The following is a 16,529-nucleotide window of genomic DNA, read 5'->3' on the forward strand; positions in this document are numbered from 1 at the left end:
GCCTTGCTAATTGATGTCTAAACATGTATTGATCTAGCCTTGGGGACGCAGAGGTATTTCACCCTGTCTCTTCTTTGGATGCAAAATGCTGCGAGGCAGTTCCAGGCTGTCCTGGCAGGTGTGGGTCTGAAGCAGGCAGCGTGTGGGTGAGGGGAGCCCAGGGCACAGACTGGATGGGCAGGGCCAGTCCAGGTAAGCTGCAAGTGCTCTCGCAAGTCTGAGAGCCATTTCAGACTTCCTCATTTCTTCACTGTCACATGGGCCTCTCAGGGTTGTTGAGGGTATCAGTGACAAAGAGTCTGTAGCCAGGCTCTCCTGAACCTCAACCTTTCCTCTATAAAGACACAAGACATGTCTGTATAGATGTGAACAGAACTACAATAGGTTTTTTTTTTTTTTTTTTTAGATGGAGGAGTCTCGCTCTGTCATCCAGGCTGGAGTGCAGTGGCACAATCTCGGCTCACTGCAACCTTCACCTCCAGAGTTCAAGTGATTCTCCTGCCTCAGCCTCCTGAGTAGCTGGGACTATGGGTGTGCACCACCATGCCCGGCTACTTTTTGTATTTTTAGTAGAGACAGGGTCTCACCATGTTGGCCAGGATGGTCTCAATCTCTTGACCTCGTGATCCGCCCGCTTCGGCCTCCCAAAGTGCTGGGATTACAGGCATGAGACACTGCGCCCAGCCTACTAATATAGTTTCTAATAGCTCAAGATTCCGCTCCTAGGATGATCTGGACCCCCTTAAAGTGCCTGCCTGAGAAAATGCAAGACTACCAAAAGAATTTCCTGTATGTTCCAGCCAACACCTAAAGGCAGGGCCCCTGTCCCCCGTGGGATGCAGAAGCCTCACGGTGATAAGCACCAGTTATCAAACCCAGATGGGTTTTACATGAACTAGCTTTCTGCTTTTTGTAATTTTTCACTTCCCTGACTCTACTGAGTCCCCACTCTTCCTTCTCCCTAATCCCTCATTTTCCCTTAAAATACCCGTCACCTCTGTATACATCGAGGTTGCATTCAGTTCATGCTGGACTCCTCCCTGCTGCAATAGTTATCGCTGATTACAATCTGTTCTTATCACTGTAACTAGGGTCCAGCTTTGTCTGTCTTAGACGTCAGATGTGGTTACAGCGTGGCTCTCAACAGGCTGGTTGGGTGTGTGCCATGCTCACAGCCCATGGGCATTGCCTTCCACGTGGGAAAGACCATGAATCATTGGCCTGACGCAGAAGTTCTGTCCCAGCCTCTCTGATGAAGATTAGCAGGGCCACCTCTCCCAGGAGTTCACACTGGGGAATACAGAGAGAGCTGAGCAGACACAAAGAGACTGAGAGGCAGGGATGGTGGAATCAATAAGCCATGTTGGAGAAGAGGCCTCCCAGTGAAAAGCTGAGCCAAAGGGCAGTGGCCCCCAGAACGGCCTTGGATTCCGAGTGACCTTCTCATGCCAGGATCCACAAGGCCCACCTGAACTATGGGTCCTGGTCATCCCAAATCTCCTTGCATATCCTCATTACTTGAAATGACCCGGATGAGTCTCTGGTCCTTGGGACTGGAAAAGCCTGAAGAGGGCACCTGTGAATCCCATGCACCCATCTGAGAACTGATCAGCTACTTGCCTCTGCGGGTCCTGGGGAAATTAGGAATTTGCAAGGCATCACACACTGTCATGGTGATTCCTGTGGGGAGAGAACTCAGCAGGGTGGAAAGAGGCAGCTGGACTCAGGAGCAGGATTGGATTCTGGCTCCACCATAGGCCGGAAGTGGCCTCTCCATACCTCACCCTTTTTTTTTTTTTTGGGGGGGACGGAGTCAAGCTCTGTTGCCCAGGCTGGAGTGCAGTGGTGCGATCTAGGCTCACTCAAGCCCTGCCTCCGGGGTTCACGCTATTCTGCCTCAGCCTCCCGAGTAGCTGGGACCACAGGCGCCCGCCACCACGACCGGCTAATTTTTTGTATTTTTTAGTAGAGACTTGGTTTCACTGTGTTAGACAGGATGGTCTCGATCTCCTGACCTCGTGATCCGCCCACCTGGGCCTCCCAAAGTGCTGGGATTACAGGCGTGAGCCACCGCACCCGGCCTCTCACCTCTTCTTAAAGTGGACATCACGGTGGCGGTTGGGAGCAACAGGGCATGTCAAGGACTTGGCACCTAGCGTGAGGTCTCATCATTGTGAGCTCCCACCCCTGGCCAGGTGGCAGTCCTCCCAGCAGCGTGTGGGTCAGCTCCAAGGGTCCCCATGCTTGGGATGGCTTGGACACCAGTGGCCAAGCAGGGATGCATCCTTGAAAGCCTTTTTGCACTCATAGGAAGCAGGAACAAAAAGGCTCATCCCCCGAATTGAATGAGTCTCCTCCTAACTTCTGTTCTCCCCAGGGCTTGGTTCCTGGCTCCTTAGCATATTAGGACCAGGGCATCCGTGAGGCAGAAGACCGACTCCTGCTGTCAGCAACTTTCTGTACATTGATGCAAACTGGATGTTATTTGTTAAGCAAGGCAGCTCTGGAATGGCCCAGGAATGCAATGCTAGGGCTGCGACCACGCTTGAGCTCCTAGTGCAGACCTTAGAAATCTACTATGTGGGGATTCTCCTCTCAAAACAAACATTTCTTTGCTCTCTTTGCTTTGTAAATATATATGTCAGACAAGCAGCGTCCCAGGCAAAGCAGGCTGGGTCTTACCCCAGATGCCCCTGAACCCTGGAGCTGGAAGGGGTCTCGGACATTGGCCTTGAACCCCTCCCCTCTACTTCAAACGCACAGATCCTCTCCTCTCTGTAGCACACCAGACAGCTGCTCATTCTGCCTCTGGGAATGGAAGGGAACCCGACAGCATCTCTGGGGAATGCATTACAGGATTTTAAAGCCAGGATCTGGTTTCACTTACTCGCCCTGGCATCTCTGGACATCCCAGGGTTTTGCATCTGATTATTCCCTACCTTATTTTACACTGTGTGCTTGGGGATTCATGGCTATCACTGGGGTGTGAGATGAGGAACAGCCTTTTCCTTCTTTCAGCGCAACTGAGCAAGTGGTTTCATTACTCCACCCCCAGCGGGTTTAGGAGGACTGTGTAGTGGCCAGTGGCTGCCATCTCTCAGAACTGGCTTCCAAGGCTAGGGTAACTTCAGAGCTATCTACTGCCAGCAGGGCTTGGCCACACCTGGCTCAGGGCCATCCCCAAACCCAGCGACAACACAGCCAAGTTCTGGGTACTACCCAGGACAGAGCTCAAGTCAGGCATAAAAAGAGGAGAGAATGATTATCTACTGAGGTCCCGTCGTGCACAGGCTGGGCACTGTGCAAAGTGCTTTGTGCGTGCATTTGCTCATTTCTTCTTCACAGCAGCTCCATGAGTTAGTTATTACAGCTCATTTAACAGAAGAGAAAACAGGCTCAGAAAAGTCAAGTAAAAATTTGCTCAGGGTCACACAGCTGCCACATGGAAGAGTCAGAGAGAAGGGCAAAGGCTTGTTATTTTCAATCCACAGAGGTGACTCTCAGGCTGAATACTTAAGACAAATATTTAATAACAGCCCTCTCCAAACATAAAGTGCTTTTCATCTATCTCACAACAGCCCTATGGGGTCTGCCGGATCCACTCTTCTCAGGCTTAAGGGAATGAGTCTTAGACTGAAAGCAGTAGCTCCAGTCTTGACTGTATCGGGGAAGCACCTGGGAAGCTCTGAAACCCACCAGTGCGAGGGGCCAGTTTTAAACAATTCATAGGTGATTCTGGTGCACAGCCAAGGCTGAGAAGCTCTGTGGGAGAGTGTGGACCAGGGATCAAGTCCCGGCTACACAACTCCCTAGTTGTGGGGCCTTGTGAGTAAGGCAGAGAGATGTCACCTCCTCTGGGAAGGCTTCCCTGATTGTGGCCCCAGCATGTGCTCCCCACTAATGAGAAATCCTGCACCGTGATTCCCTCTTCCGTGTCTCTCTGCACTCCCCATGCGAAGCTGCGTGAAGGGGGCCACCATTCTGCATCCTTGTGGTTCCAAATCACATCCCTGCAGCAAACAGAGAGCCTGGCACGTTCCAGTGCTCAACAGATGGTGTGGAATGAATGAGTGGGGCAATGAATGGATGAATGGGACTCACAGCATTTGAGGGGCTCTGAGAACGGAGCTGGTCACTAAATACCCCAAAACCTGCTTGGCTGTGCACCAGAAGGGACCTAAAGTCCAGGGAACTTTGCCTCTACAGAAAAGCAGAGGGAAAGCCCACCCTAAGCCTGGAAGATTGCAGCTCCTTTATGTTTGTTTTCCCTGCCTTCCAGTCCCCCTGCCAGAGCAAAACAAGAGGAAAGAAAGGAGGTCGTGGAGAATAGAAATAAACACATGGGGCTGAGAAAATACGCTCTGATTTTCTGCAGCTGCAGAGTAGAGCCCTAGGGATAATTCGGACCATCTGCCCATTAAGGAAGTTGAACTTTCATTCTCTTGTAAAGAAAGAACTCCCCGTGCCCCCAGCCGGCCTGAGGCACAGGGGCTCTGCTGAGGCTGAGGTGACACTGCTCGGCAGGAAATGTGATCCATATGGGAAGGACAGGGGCCATCCCAAAAGCAAAAGGACTTTCTGATCAGGCTCTCCTGGAGGGCATCGCTTTCAAAATGTTGTCTGGCCTGTGGGTGTGCTTTATAAAATGCTATTTCCTAATGGGAATCTGCTCTTAATATGTTCCTTTACAACTCTTCAAAGCACTTTTATTAGCAGGTCTCATGGGGTCTTTGCTGTCCTCCCCTAAGGTAGGTGGTGTTAGTCCCATTTTACAGGTGAGAAAGCTGAGACTCAGAGAAGGGGAGTGAGTGACTCTCTCCAGGTCACATGATAAGGCGGCCACGCCAGGACCACACCTGGGTTTCCAAAGTGCTGTGTCTCCACTTAGGGGTCACACGGGGTACTTGGGACTTTGCTGGGTAGAAGGAGCAACAGAACTATCTCCCGCATTGTCACTGCCCTGAGGATCGTACTGGACTTTTAAAAACTGTGACTTCCCCTCTTTGTCTCCCCAGCCGTGCTTCATATTCTCTGGAAACTGGAAGTTTGCTCTGATCTTGCTATTCCTGGCTACCTGGTGTTCAATAAAAAGTGTGTCTGATCAAATAATAAATGAAGAGCTTTCCTTGCCCAGTCCTGAACCAGGAGCTCACCCCATCACAGTGGGAGGATGCTGTTAAGGCCCAGAAGCTCTGCTTAGAGCTGGATTTGTAGGAATTTCCTGGGTGGCCTGGGTGGACAAGTGAATCCTGTTCTTTCTTAAGCTCCTGAACCTCTCAGAGGGCAGTGAGAGGTCAGAGTCAACAAACATTTAAAACCAGAAAGAAATGCTGGAGAGCCAGGAGAAGACAGTGATGCTATGTGCCTGTTTCATCAGGCCTGCAGCCCTTCTTGCTGTACACCCTGTGGGGAGGTGCTGACATCCGTAAGGCACCCTTCTTGAAGGCTCAGGTTCATGTGCCCAGGGCTAGTGGACCTTCCTGGGAGGGTTCTGTCATCCCCTCCTTGCCCTAGTTCCTATCCCAGTTTTCCTCCTCCTCTAGGTTCTAGGTCTGAGTCCCCTTTCCGTGATGCTTCTCCACCTCTGCACCATAAATCCTCAAAGGTCAGGACTGTCTTGAGAACCAGGTTTACCCCTCTCTAACTCTAGGACCTTGGGTGAGGAGTGTAAACTCTCAGCATGGTTCCCTCCTCAGTTAGATGGGATGACGACATACCCCAGAGTTATTCTGAAACATGCAGGAGCTCAGTGACCAGGGTGGTTGCCTCTCAATAGTGTTGAACTCAATACAACCCCTGAGGATCATGGTAGGGGACCCAGGCACCATGGCAAGTGACTTTTCAAACCTCTGAGTCAGCCAGAAAGGCAGCCATATACCCCCTCCTGCCACCATGGCCCCAAGACCTCCCAGGGAGGTTTACTATGGCTTCGCCTGTCTCTTTCTTCCATCTGAATTCGACAAATGGCTCCCTAAAGAAAAGAGGCTGAGGCCGGGCGCAGTGGCTCACTCCGGTAATCCAAACACTTTAGGAGGCTGAGGCGGGTGGATCTTGAGGTCAGGAGTTCGAGACCAGCCTGACCAACATGGTGAAACCCTGTCTCTACTAAAAGTACAAAAATTAGCCGGGCGTGGTGGTGTGCACCTGTAATCCCAGCTACTTAGGAGGCTGAAGCAGGAGAATCGCTTGAACCCAGGAGCAGGAGGTTGCAGTGAGCAGAGATTGTGCCACTGCACTCCAGCCTGGGCGACAGAGTGAGACTCGGTCTCAAAAAAAAAAAAAAGAAAAAGAAGAGGCTGAAATCCAGCCCCAGGGGAAGTAAGTCCAACTAGATAGCTGGCCCCAAACACCCTCCAAGGGTGGCTTCCATGTCAAAGGACAGAGGGTACCTAGGGCTGTGAAGTTCACGTAGTGGCAGTGAGAGTTGATCCAGTGACATCAAAGGCTCCCGGGGACCTCCCGGACTCAATCCGCAGAGCCCGCAGCTGCATTCACTCCCAGCATAACGGGAGCTCGGGGTCACGGAGATTAAGGACGATTCCCAAGTTTGTTTGAAATGTTTTCTAAATAAACAGTCAAACCACTCTTGGTTTTCATGTACATCTCAACGTAAAAACTTTTCTTTGTTCAAAACCCACATCAAAGATCCCAGCATCATTTCTTTCACTGGTTTTCGTAGATGATTCCGTGTTCACCTTTGTCTGATGTGGGTATTACTAAGACAGTTTTCTTGCAGGGCAAACCCCCAAAGCCACTGCATGTCTGCCAGAGAATTGGGGATGCCAATCCCTGGTGGGGAGGGAAGGGCGGCACCGCAGGCTCGGCTGCCTGTGTACGCAGAGAAGTGGAGACACAGCAGGCAACACACATAAGAAGAACAGGGATTAGGCAGCAGTCAGACTGGCCACCTCAACTTACGTGTGAAATGCCCCCACTAGATAAGGCGTCACAGCAGCCACGCCTCCCAAGTCCCACGCACTCACCTGGCTGCTAACTCTGAACATAAACTCCACAGTGCCTTGTTTATTTCCTTCCAACTAGCAGTTCTTCCCAGGCTTTGGCCCTGGTTCCTGCCTTCAGTTAGCATATATCCAGAATACAAATATTAGTGGCCCTGTTAATGACCTCTTAGGATTCCCAAGAAGGGCTTCATTTCTCCTTGCCTAAGCATTTTTTCCCTGCCAGGGCACGGGCCCAACTCTGGTCTCTCTCCCTCTGGCCAGGGATGCTGAAAATGTCTTTTAAAGAGATGAAAGTAATACAACGAGCTCAGCTGTCCCTGACTCGCAGGCGCCTCTGCACATCCTTATTTTACCACCAGACTTCTTAAAGGGGCCAGGCCTTTAATTTTTCCAGGTCCTCTTGAATGTATGTGAAGCCATCAAACCACTCACAGCATGGATTAATCGGAATTGAACTGTTTTCTGCACACAGCAGTGTAGAAGCTCCCATGGAAGGGGTCACTGGGAGCTTTCAGGAAGAGTCACTGGATTTGTTTTTGGAAGGCTTAAGATGGGATCTTGGGAAACCAGAATGTCTGGAAGGCCAGATCCCATCCTCTGCACAGAACCGGGGAAAAAAGAGGAAATTGTGGCCGGAGAGGCTAAGCGACTAGCTTCAGGGCCACACAGCCAGTGAGGTGAAAACAGGACTTGGATTTAAGATTTGTTACTGTGATATGGATATAATAAGAAGTATTTGGTCTTCATCTCCAGCTCCCAGCCAGAGCTCCTAGAACTCTTGTAACTTCTTAAGCGATAAGAGTGACAGGAGCATCTCTTGTGAGAAACTTTGCTTTTTGTCCCTACTCCTGAAATAGCTCTGGAGCATCTTTTTAAAATTCATAGTAAGCCCCTTCCAACCATACCTGAGTTTGGGTGGGATCGAAGGATGAGGTGCTGATTGTCAGGGAAATCAACCACGTGATTAGAAAGTTGGACCATTCAGCCCCACTTAGAAGTGGAGAGGGGCTGCAAAGATTGAATTCAAGTAACAATGGCCAGTGATTTAATCAGTCATGCTAATGTAATGAAAGCCGCATAAAAACCCAAAAGGACAGGGTTCAGAGAGGTGCAGTGCCGAACATATCGAGGTACCTGGCGGGCGGCGTGCCCAGAGAGGGCAGGGAAGCTCTGCGCCCCATCCCCATACCTGGCCCTCTGCATCTCTCCCATCCCTCTGTTCCCGAGTTGTGTCCTTTATAATAAACTGATGAACCTAACTTTTCCTGAGTTCTGTGAGTTGGGTTCTAGCAAATAATCAAACCCACGGAGGGGGTCTAAAGGGAATCTCCGACTTTCAGCCAGTTGCTTATATGTTCTGGAAGCTTGGATTTGAGATTTCATCTGAAGTCAGGGGCAGCCTGTGGGACTGAGCCCTTACCCTGTGAGGTCTTCACTAACTCCAGGTAGATTATGTCAGAATGGAATTGAATAGTGGGAAACCCAGCTGGGGTTGGGGCATTGGTCAATGTGCAAAACACCTGCACAGTTGGGGTCACCAGCGTGGGAGTGAGCAGGGGAAATGAATCTTCCTTTTCGTTGCTCCACACCAGCGCTGCTCCTACAGAACTGCATAGAGTTGGGGTCGCATCTTCTCAGGAAATGTTTCTGAAAAACAGGATTTTCTCAAAGTGGAAGTGCAGACAAGAGAAGGAGCAGGAGCAGAAGAGAAACTTGGATTTGGAACGTGGCCTTTCCCGAGAGGAAGGGTCTGTCTACCACGCACCAGGCATTGGTCACATGCAAAGGGCCACCAGGGACAGCCAAGGCTCCGCCATTACAATCCTGTGGATGGCTTCCTAGTGCCCAGAGGCTCAAGCCTAAACTCCTGACCACTGCAATGCCCTTGGTTATCCCCACCTTCCTTTCCAGCCTTATTTTTTGTCTCTTACATCCCAAACCCTTGCCATGCTGTACTATTTGGGAGGATCAGACAACATTATGCTGTTTCAAGCATGGTTCTCTTTACCTGGGACACATTCAACTTCCACATCCACCTGGTGGACACGAACTTACTCTTTAAGACTTGGGTCAGCTGGCACGGTGGCTCATGCCTGTAATCCCAGTACTTTGAGAGGCCGAGGCAGGCAGATCATCTGAGGTCAGGAGTTCAAGACCAGCTTGGCCAACACGGTGAAAACCCATTTCTACTAAAAATACACAAATTAGCTGGGCATGATGGCATGCACCTGTAATCCCAGCTACTCTGGAGGCTGAGGCAGGAGAGTCACTTGAACCCAGGAGGCGGAGGTTGCAGTGAGCCGAGATCGTGCCACTGCACTCCAACCTGGGTGACAGAGCGAGACTCCATCTAAAAAAAAAACCAAAAAAAACAAAAAACAAACAAAAAATGGTGCAGTCGCTGTGTCTCTCCATGCCTGAGATAAGGCTAACTTTTGGTGCTCCATTATCCTAAACAGATTCTCCCGGGCACCTGGTACAGCAAAGTCTAGGCACAGGGATGGGAGAAGGGAGTCCAAGGACTCCAAAGGATTCTGCCTCCTTGATTGTAAAACAGAGACAGAAACATCTCAGCAGCTGCAGGGAAAACTGTTTAGAAACTTCCTCCTCTGATTATTTATTCTGAGTTTACACTGCATGCTGGGGTGCCCACAGCTCCCCTCGTCCCCAGACTTACTTCCCTAAATACTGAAAACATGTACGAAGTGTTAAACATTTTTCAAGTGCTCTAAGCCATGAATGATAACCATCAACAAACTCTGGTTTAGAATTCATCCTGGTGTCATCTGCATATTTTTTTTCCATGTGAAACCAAATTGAGAAAGATTTTTTAAACAATCTGAACTTATATCCTGCTTTAAATTCATGCTGTGGGACTTAAAAAAAACCTGAATTCTTCACCCACCCCTTAGTTGCAAAAACACTATTTATTTTTCCTGCAAATGGACCATCTACTAGGGTAAAACAAATGTATTTCTCTCTTGAGATATGTATATGTAGTGGGTTTTTTTTTTTTTTTTTTCCTGGCCAAACTCCCAAAAGCCAAACATGTCACGGAATGACTGATATCGCCCTTGACTGAAAAAAACCTTTATCTCTCATCAAGCAGAAATCGGGACATCTGGATTCTAGACCCAATTTGGCCGTGACCTAGGCTGGGTGATTTTGGGGATTCCTCTCATCTCTCTGTTGTTGGTCTCTGTTCTGAAAACTGGTGGGATGGGGTTGGGCGAGAGAGAGGAATGGGTCTGAAACCCATCCAACCCTAAACTCCTATGACTTCAGATCAAAACATGGGTAAACAATGGCAAGATTTTTGTTCTGAAAAATATTTTAATGTGGACTCAGATGGGTCCTGAGAAGCCTTCTGTGGCATGCCCTCCTCCAGGTAAAACCCCCAACTTCCACGTCCCGAGTGAGGGGTGTCTGTCATGTTTTCTCACCAGTCCCTTTTGCACAGTTACATCCCCATCTGCTGGAACTTTAGGTCTTTGCTGCTAACGGCACGGGCTTCAGAGGTGTTTGGGAGGGTTGAAAGGCCTTGGGGTTAGCAGAGGCCACCCTGGTTAGCTGCTCTTCCCGCACGATGTTGGCTTGTGGAGGAGGGTAGCTCTCTGGTGCTGCAAACGCTTTTTTCCCACCCTGTAGATCCTACGGTGGGGCTTCCCAGGGCGCAGGGAATGACTAAGAAACCCTCAGACATGGGCACCATGTCCGTCAGAATTTCCACACTTTTCTGAAAGCTGAGCCTTGGCTCTCCCCCACAGAGCCCGGGTCTCAGGGATATGGTTAATGCTTCTGGGACTGGAATTCCCTGGAAACATAAGCAGGAGGCTGAATACAGCTTGATGTTGTTGTGGTCAGAGCAAGCTGGTGGGCAGAGGCTGTGGGAAGACACCCCACAATGGGACAGGCACAGACCTCAGCCCTGAATCGCGACAACTATTCCCCTCCAGCCCCAAGGTCCTTACATCTGCATCTGGAGCTACCAGTGAAAGAGGGGATTACTTGGGGTTTTAAGGAGCCCGGCCCTACTACCCAAGACCAGGGGCCGAAGCCCCCATCCCAGGGTCAGGAAGTCAGCGGCTGGGGATTTTGTTCAGCCTCAGCCCTGGCCTAAGGACATGAGGAAGTCTGTCCTCCCCTATGGGCCTCTGAAAATGGGGAGATGGAGGCTGGCCTCCCAGTTTCTTTGTTCTACGATTCCTCTGGGTCTCCCAGAGTCCTCCTCATGTTGTGTAGAGCTTCCTGTCCATGGAGCTGTCTCTGCTCAGCCCCTTCACCTCCCAATTTCACTGCCTCTGGAGACCACTGGGGGTGGGGGGCTTGTCAGAGAGCAGGAAAGAAAAGTTCAGCGCTTTGTGCAAGCTTAGGCTCTGGGTTCTGTCTGAGTTCTGGGCTGCAATGAGGGTGTAGCTCTTCGAGGCAGGAAAGAAAGCCTCAGTCCCTGAGGGGAGGCTGTCCAGAGCTGATGTCACCTCTTGCTGTACAGTCAAGAGGCTCCAGGGCCAAGTGGAGGGGGTGGCCTCCCCCCACGCCTCCCCACCCATCCCCAGGGAGCCCCGCACCCCTGTGGCTCTGGCTCTCACCTCCCTGCACCGTAGCTCTGGCCTCAGGGCCCAATCCCAGTACAGAGCCCACCAGCCTGGCCCACAGGAGCAAGGTGAATAGAGACCACGCATCCTCCGCAGCACGGGGAACGCCCTGCTGGCTCGACCTCCTCACTTGCTCTCTCAAGTCTCAAGTCTGCTGAAAGAAGAGCCGCCAGAGAATTCCCGACAAGAGCCCCTCTGGCATGCGGGCAGTGTTTCTGATCTCAAAGCCATCTTTCCACATAGTTCCTCCCTTCCTGCCCACCCCCATCAGGAGCTGTTTATTTCTCAGAACTAAATGCCACGATCCTTCTCAGCTACCTTGGCAGCATTCTGTCAGAAACCAGTCAACAAACAGAGCAGGGAAAAACAGCACCCCGAAGACAGCATTCAGGACCCAGCCCTTTAGACAAAAGGGATCAGATCAGGTCTACTAGATGGCCTTATTCAGTCAGACACACCCAGTTAAGCAGCCCTGGAAAGGGACTCTAGAGAATGCTAGAAGTACTGTGAAGCTCGCAGATGGCCTTGTGGACTTTAGCACTTCAGGTGAGGTGAGTGTGGGGGGTCCAGGATCAGCCTGGGCACTTGCTTGTTTTTCTACGGGCAAGTCCATCACTTTCAAGGACAAGGTGCTGTCACCTGCCTTGCTCCTATTTGATCCTGAATCATGCCTCAGGGAGGGGAGGGCAGAGAGAAAGCAGGGGCAAGTTTAAGTGTCAGGGGGCCTTGGGGAGGCCTCTTTTCGGGAGTGAGGTCTCCTTCTGGTCCTGCACAGCTGGGACTAAAGTGTCATGTGAAGGGCCTACTGCACCATACCATCCTGAGTGTGCTTGATCTCATCTGAAGGACCTAGTGAGACCAAGGAAGCATGAAAATAGCAGACCATTCAGCTGTAGTTTACATCTCAGCTGATATGAGCAACTGAAGAGAAGGCAGTTGAAGTGTCTGATGTGTACTGCATGGCCAAGAATAATCATGTAATGATCTGGAGGATTAGGCAGGCACCAAGAAGTGAGCCAAAGTTTCATCATATAGAAATGTTAGATGGTGTGGGAAGATCAATGAATGAGTAATTAATAATTTTTATTAGCGAGAGTGTTTTGCAGGTCTTGGCCATTAGTGTTCTTATAGTTGAAGCACAACAATAATTTTTCATGTCATTAGTCATGGTTATAGTCCATGTGGGAATAATGGCATATGCTCTATTTGTTTTAAGTGTCCTTTTGGTTGTAGGGTTTGTAGGTTTCTCTTCGAAACCTTCTCCTATTTATGGAGGCCTATGGCTAATTATTAGTGGTGCTGTAGGTTGTGGTATTGCGTTGAATTTTGGTGGGGCTGATAGTCTTTGATTTATTTGGGTGTCATGAGACCCCTTTCTGTGTCCAGCTTGTGACTCTGCAGTGGCCCCTGTCCCTGAGTGTCCGGGGGGAAGGTATTAACACAGGGACTGGTTCCCCAGGCCCCATCCTCCCAGAGCCAAGACCGGAGCCTAGATGCCAGAGGCAGTGATATTCTGCTTGCGCCCTCACTTGGGACAGAGCCAACTAACACCACATGCTGGGTTTGGTGTTTTTTCTTTTGCTCCTTTTTAAACTTGGCTAGGAGACTCTGTTCATTCTTCTCTGGCAAGTCTCCAAGATTCTACATGTAGCCCTCTAGGGGAAAAGTAAACCTTAGAAGAGTGGCACAACTAAATAAGCTGATCCCCTTGTCAACATTCTAGCAAGGACCGCATCAGAAAGATGCCCACTCCTAACCGGGTGGTCTGCCGGATCGCAAGCTCTCCAGCGTCACTCCTCCATCAGTGGCAAATGGGGAAAACAAAGGCGATGCCACTTTGTCTCTGCACCTTTCCCTGTGTAACACCCAGGGAGGGGAGGCCTTTAACAAGGTCAGTAGCTGAATTTGTGCAAGCACCTCCGATGATTTTAGGAAGCGTGTCTGAGTGGGCGTATTACACAGAATAATAATCACAAACAGGTACTGAGTCCTCACCAGGTGTCCAGCATGATCATAAGCACTTTACACAGATTTACTCATTCAATTTTCACAATGACCTTATAAGGTAAAGACTCCTGTTATCCCTATTTTATAGATGAGAACACTGAGGCATAGAGATTATACCAGCTGGGCTAGCGAGTGACCGGGGGAAGCCTCCAGATCCATGCACACAACCGCCAGGTTTATGACACCTCTAGAAATGTGGCCAGTGCCCCTGGGGTCTATCAGCAACTCTTGCTAGACCAGCAGAGCCCTAAAAAAGGTAGGGAGCCTCCTCTGACACTTGAGCCCCAGCCATGGCTCCAGCCTCTGAAACTCCAAACTTATGGGGCTGCTCGAGGGACAGCTAGCCCTGTGCCAACACCATATCCCATGGCCCCAGCAGAATGTCCTTACTGGCATCCCCAGCTCTGTCTCCTTTCTCTCCTTTCTCTCCTTTTGGGCCTCGGTCACCTAAAACAGAGGAGGAAACTGGCATTAGAAATGGAAAGAAATCCTAATTGTGAATAAAATATTACCTGCAGGAGATTGATGAACTCAAGACCTGATGAACTCGAGACCAGAGAAACCCTCAGGCGGGAGCCAGCAGCAACTGGAGAGCCCAGCAGGCAGGAGAAGAGGGCAGCCAATTCTGCCATCTGCCCTGGGTACCCCGAGGAGGAGGAGGCATGGGTGAGAAAATCCCACCTGTTTGTAAAGAACCAAAGAGCACATGGAATTTTGTGGGAAGAAGACAAGTCAAAGATAGTCCTATTAAACACTCAAGGTTTTAGAAGTCCACATCCAAGTTTGTTCTAATGAGCCCAGGGGAAAACAAAGGAGAGGGGGCTTTAGTTAAATAGGGGGAGAGGCGGGTTCTATGTTGAGCAGGTTTTCTTGTGGGAGAGACCATAAAACATAAGTGTGAGATACCGGGGAATTGTGGCATTTCCTTCCCAGGATATGGCTAAAGAAGACCTCTTTGGCCAGCTGGCATCTCCCTCTACAAAGAAGTAGAAAATCCTGGCACCACTCACTGGACATTAAAATGACAAGGGACTTCTATTCCAAGGACCCCCAGAAAGACATCTGCCAATCAAAAGCCCATGGGCATGCTGTCTGGTGAAAAAATCAAGCCAGCAAATTCCAGGGGAGAATGCCCAGGATGATCCAAGATTTGGGGGGGGCGGGAAAAAGGCAGCCATATACATATATAAGAATGTGCTCAGAAAAAGATCTGGCAGGGTGTGCTCCAAAGCATTGACAGTAGTTATTCTAAAGAATAAGAGCTGGGGGAACTGAGGGGTGGAGACTTTTTGCTTTATGCACTTCTATGTTGTCTAATTTTCTTTCTTTTTTTTTTTTTTTTTTTGAGACAGGGTCTTACTCTGTCACCCAGGCCCAGGCGGGAGTGCAGTGGTGCAATCTTAGCTCACTGCAACTTCCACTCCCCGGGTTCAAGCGATTCTCCTGCCTCAGCTTCCCAAGTAGCTGGGATCACAGGTGTGCACCAACATGCCTGGCTAAGTTTTGTATTTTTGGTAGAGATGGGGTTTCGCCATATTGGCCAGGCTGGTCTTGAACTCTTGGCCTCAAGTGATCTACCTGCCTTGGCCTCCCAAAGCGCTAGGATTACAGGCATGAGCCACCTTGCCCAGTCTCTAATTTTATTTTCAACAAGCATGTGCTGCTTTTACAATCTGTTTTAAAATCAACTTTTTAAAATGGGATCATAAAAGAAAGGAAAACCTCAGCCTGTTTCATCACTGACCAGAAAGTAAAATAAAATTTCTCAGTGATCCAAGATCAAGAGATCACCCTAGACATGGAGTGGGAATGATTAGCAGTACTTTTTTCTTAGTTTTCATTTTAACAAGTGAGGAGTAGAAAGCCTGGGGAAAGAGCATCAGATGTCCTTGTCTTCCGCAGTGATGCTACGAGGTTTAGACAATCTTGAAGCGAGCATGAAAAGACAGACTGACTGTAAAAGTAGGTTCCCCTAACGTAAACGAGGGGACTGCCTACAGGAAGAAGAGCAAATCAGAAGGAACATTTTTGGCACTGTAAATCTGAGAATTGAATTAAAATTGTAAATCCTGGGGGAATAAAAGAGTATATAGAAGGTCAGGAGTCTGGCAGGACTAGGGAGGAGGGCTGTCCTGGGCCTGCAGCCCTGGTGTCTGCCCAGCAGGCCCCTTGTTGGCTTTCTCTGGTTACATCTCTGGGCTGCAACCTACCATAACACTCCCTTGCATTTCTACAGGGACTTTAGCATTTGCACACATATGTGCTTGCTCACTCCTCCTGACAGCCCTGTGAGATATAGTATCATGAGGATTTCTAGATTTGTGTGTGTGTGTTTTATTTTGTTTTAGAGACGAGCTCTTGCTCTGCCACCCAGGGTGGTGGCACAATCATAGCTCACTATAGCCTCCAACTCCTGGACTCAGGAGATCCTTCCCACTCATCCTCCCAAGTAGCTGGGACTACAGATAAGTGCCACCACACTTGGCTAATTATTTTATATTTTGTAGAGATGGGGCTCTTGGGCTCAAGCAATCCACCTGCCTGGTCCTCTCAAAATGCTGGACCTACAGGCATGAGTCACCACACCTGGCTGAGGGTTTCTAGTTTTTGGAGGAAAAACTAAATGCTTTAACAAGATGAAGAGACTTGTACAAGGTTGCCCCGCTGGTCCGTGGCACAGTGAAGATAAGAGTCCTGGTCCCCCATGCCAATGCCCATGTGCTGCCTGGGACCGGTGGTGAGGCTCAGGGAAAACTGAGATTGTTATTACCTTTGAACCCACGCATGCCCATTGGTCCTGTGGCCCCCAGCTTCCCATCATCGCCCTTGGGCCCGGGCAATCCTGGGGTACCTCTCTCCCCAGGCAGACCTGAGGAGAAAACAGACAAATGGCAGAGCCTCAGATGCAGAGCAGGAAGGACCCTCAGAGGTCATCGTCGGGTTCAAGGCTCAGCCTCCCCCATGC

General features: G+C 49.9%; 1 protein-coding gene across 2 annotated transcripts in view; it reads right to left on the minus strand.

The window, feature by feature from the left end:
- The window catches only part of SCARA5 (scavenger receptor class A member 5), a 125,930-nt gene that overhangs the window by 20,912 nt on the left and 88,489 nt on the right, over nt 1-16,529 (minus strand). For both annotated transcript variants that reach the window (XM_016959272.4, XM_024345099.3), the window contains 2 exons: nt 16,335-16,433; nt 13,955-14,011 (listed from right to left, as the gene is read on the minus strand). In XM_016959272.4, coding sequence (XP_016814761.3) covers nt 13,955-14,011; nt 16,335-16,433 — 156 coding nt within the window. The remainder of the gene's footprint in view (nt 1-13,954; nt 14,012-16,334; nt 16,434-16,529) is intronic.

This window comes from Pan troglodytes, chromosome 7 (assembly GCF_028858775.2).
Source record: "Pan troglodytes isolate AG18354 chromosome 7, NHGRI_mPanTro3-v2.0_pri, whole genome shotgun sequence".
Taxonomy (NCBI): Eukaryota; Metazoa; Chordata; class Mammalia; order Primates; family Hominidae; genus Pan; species Pan troglodytes.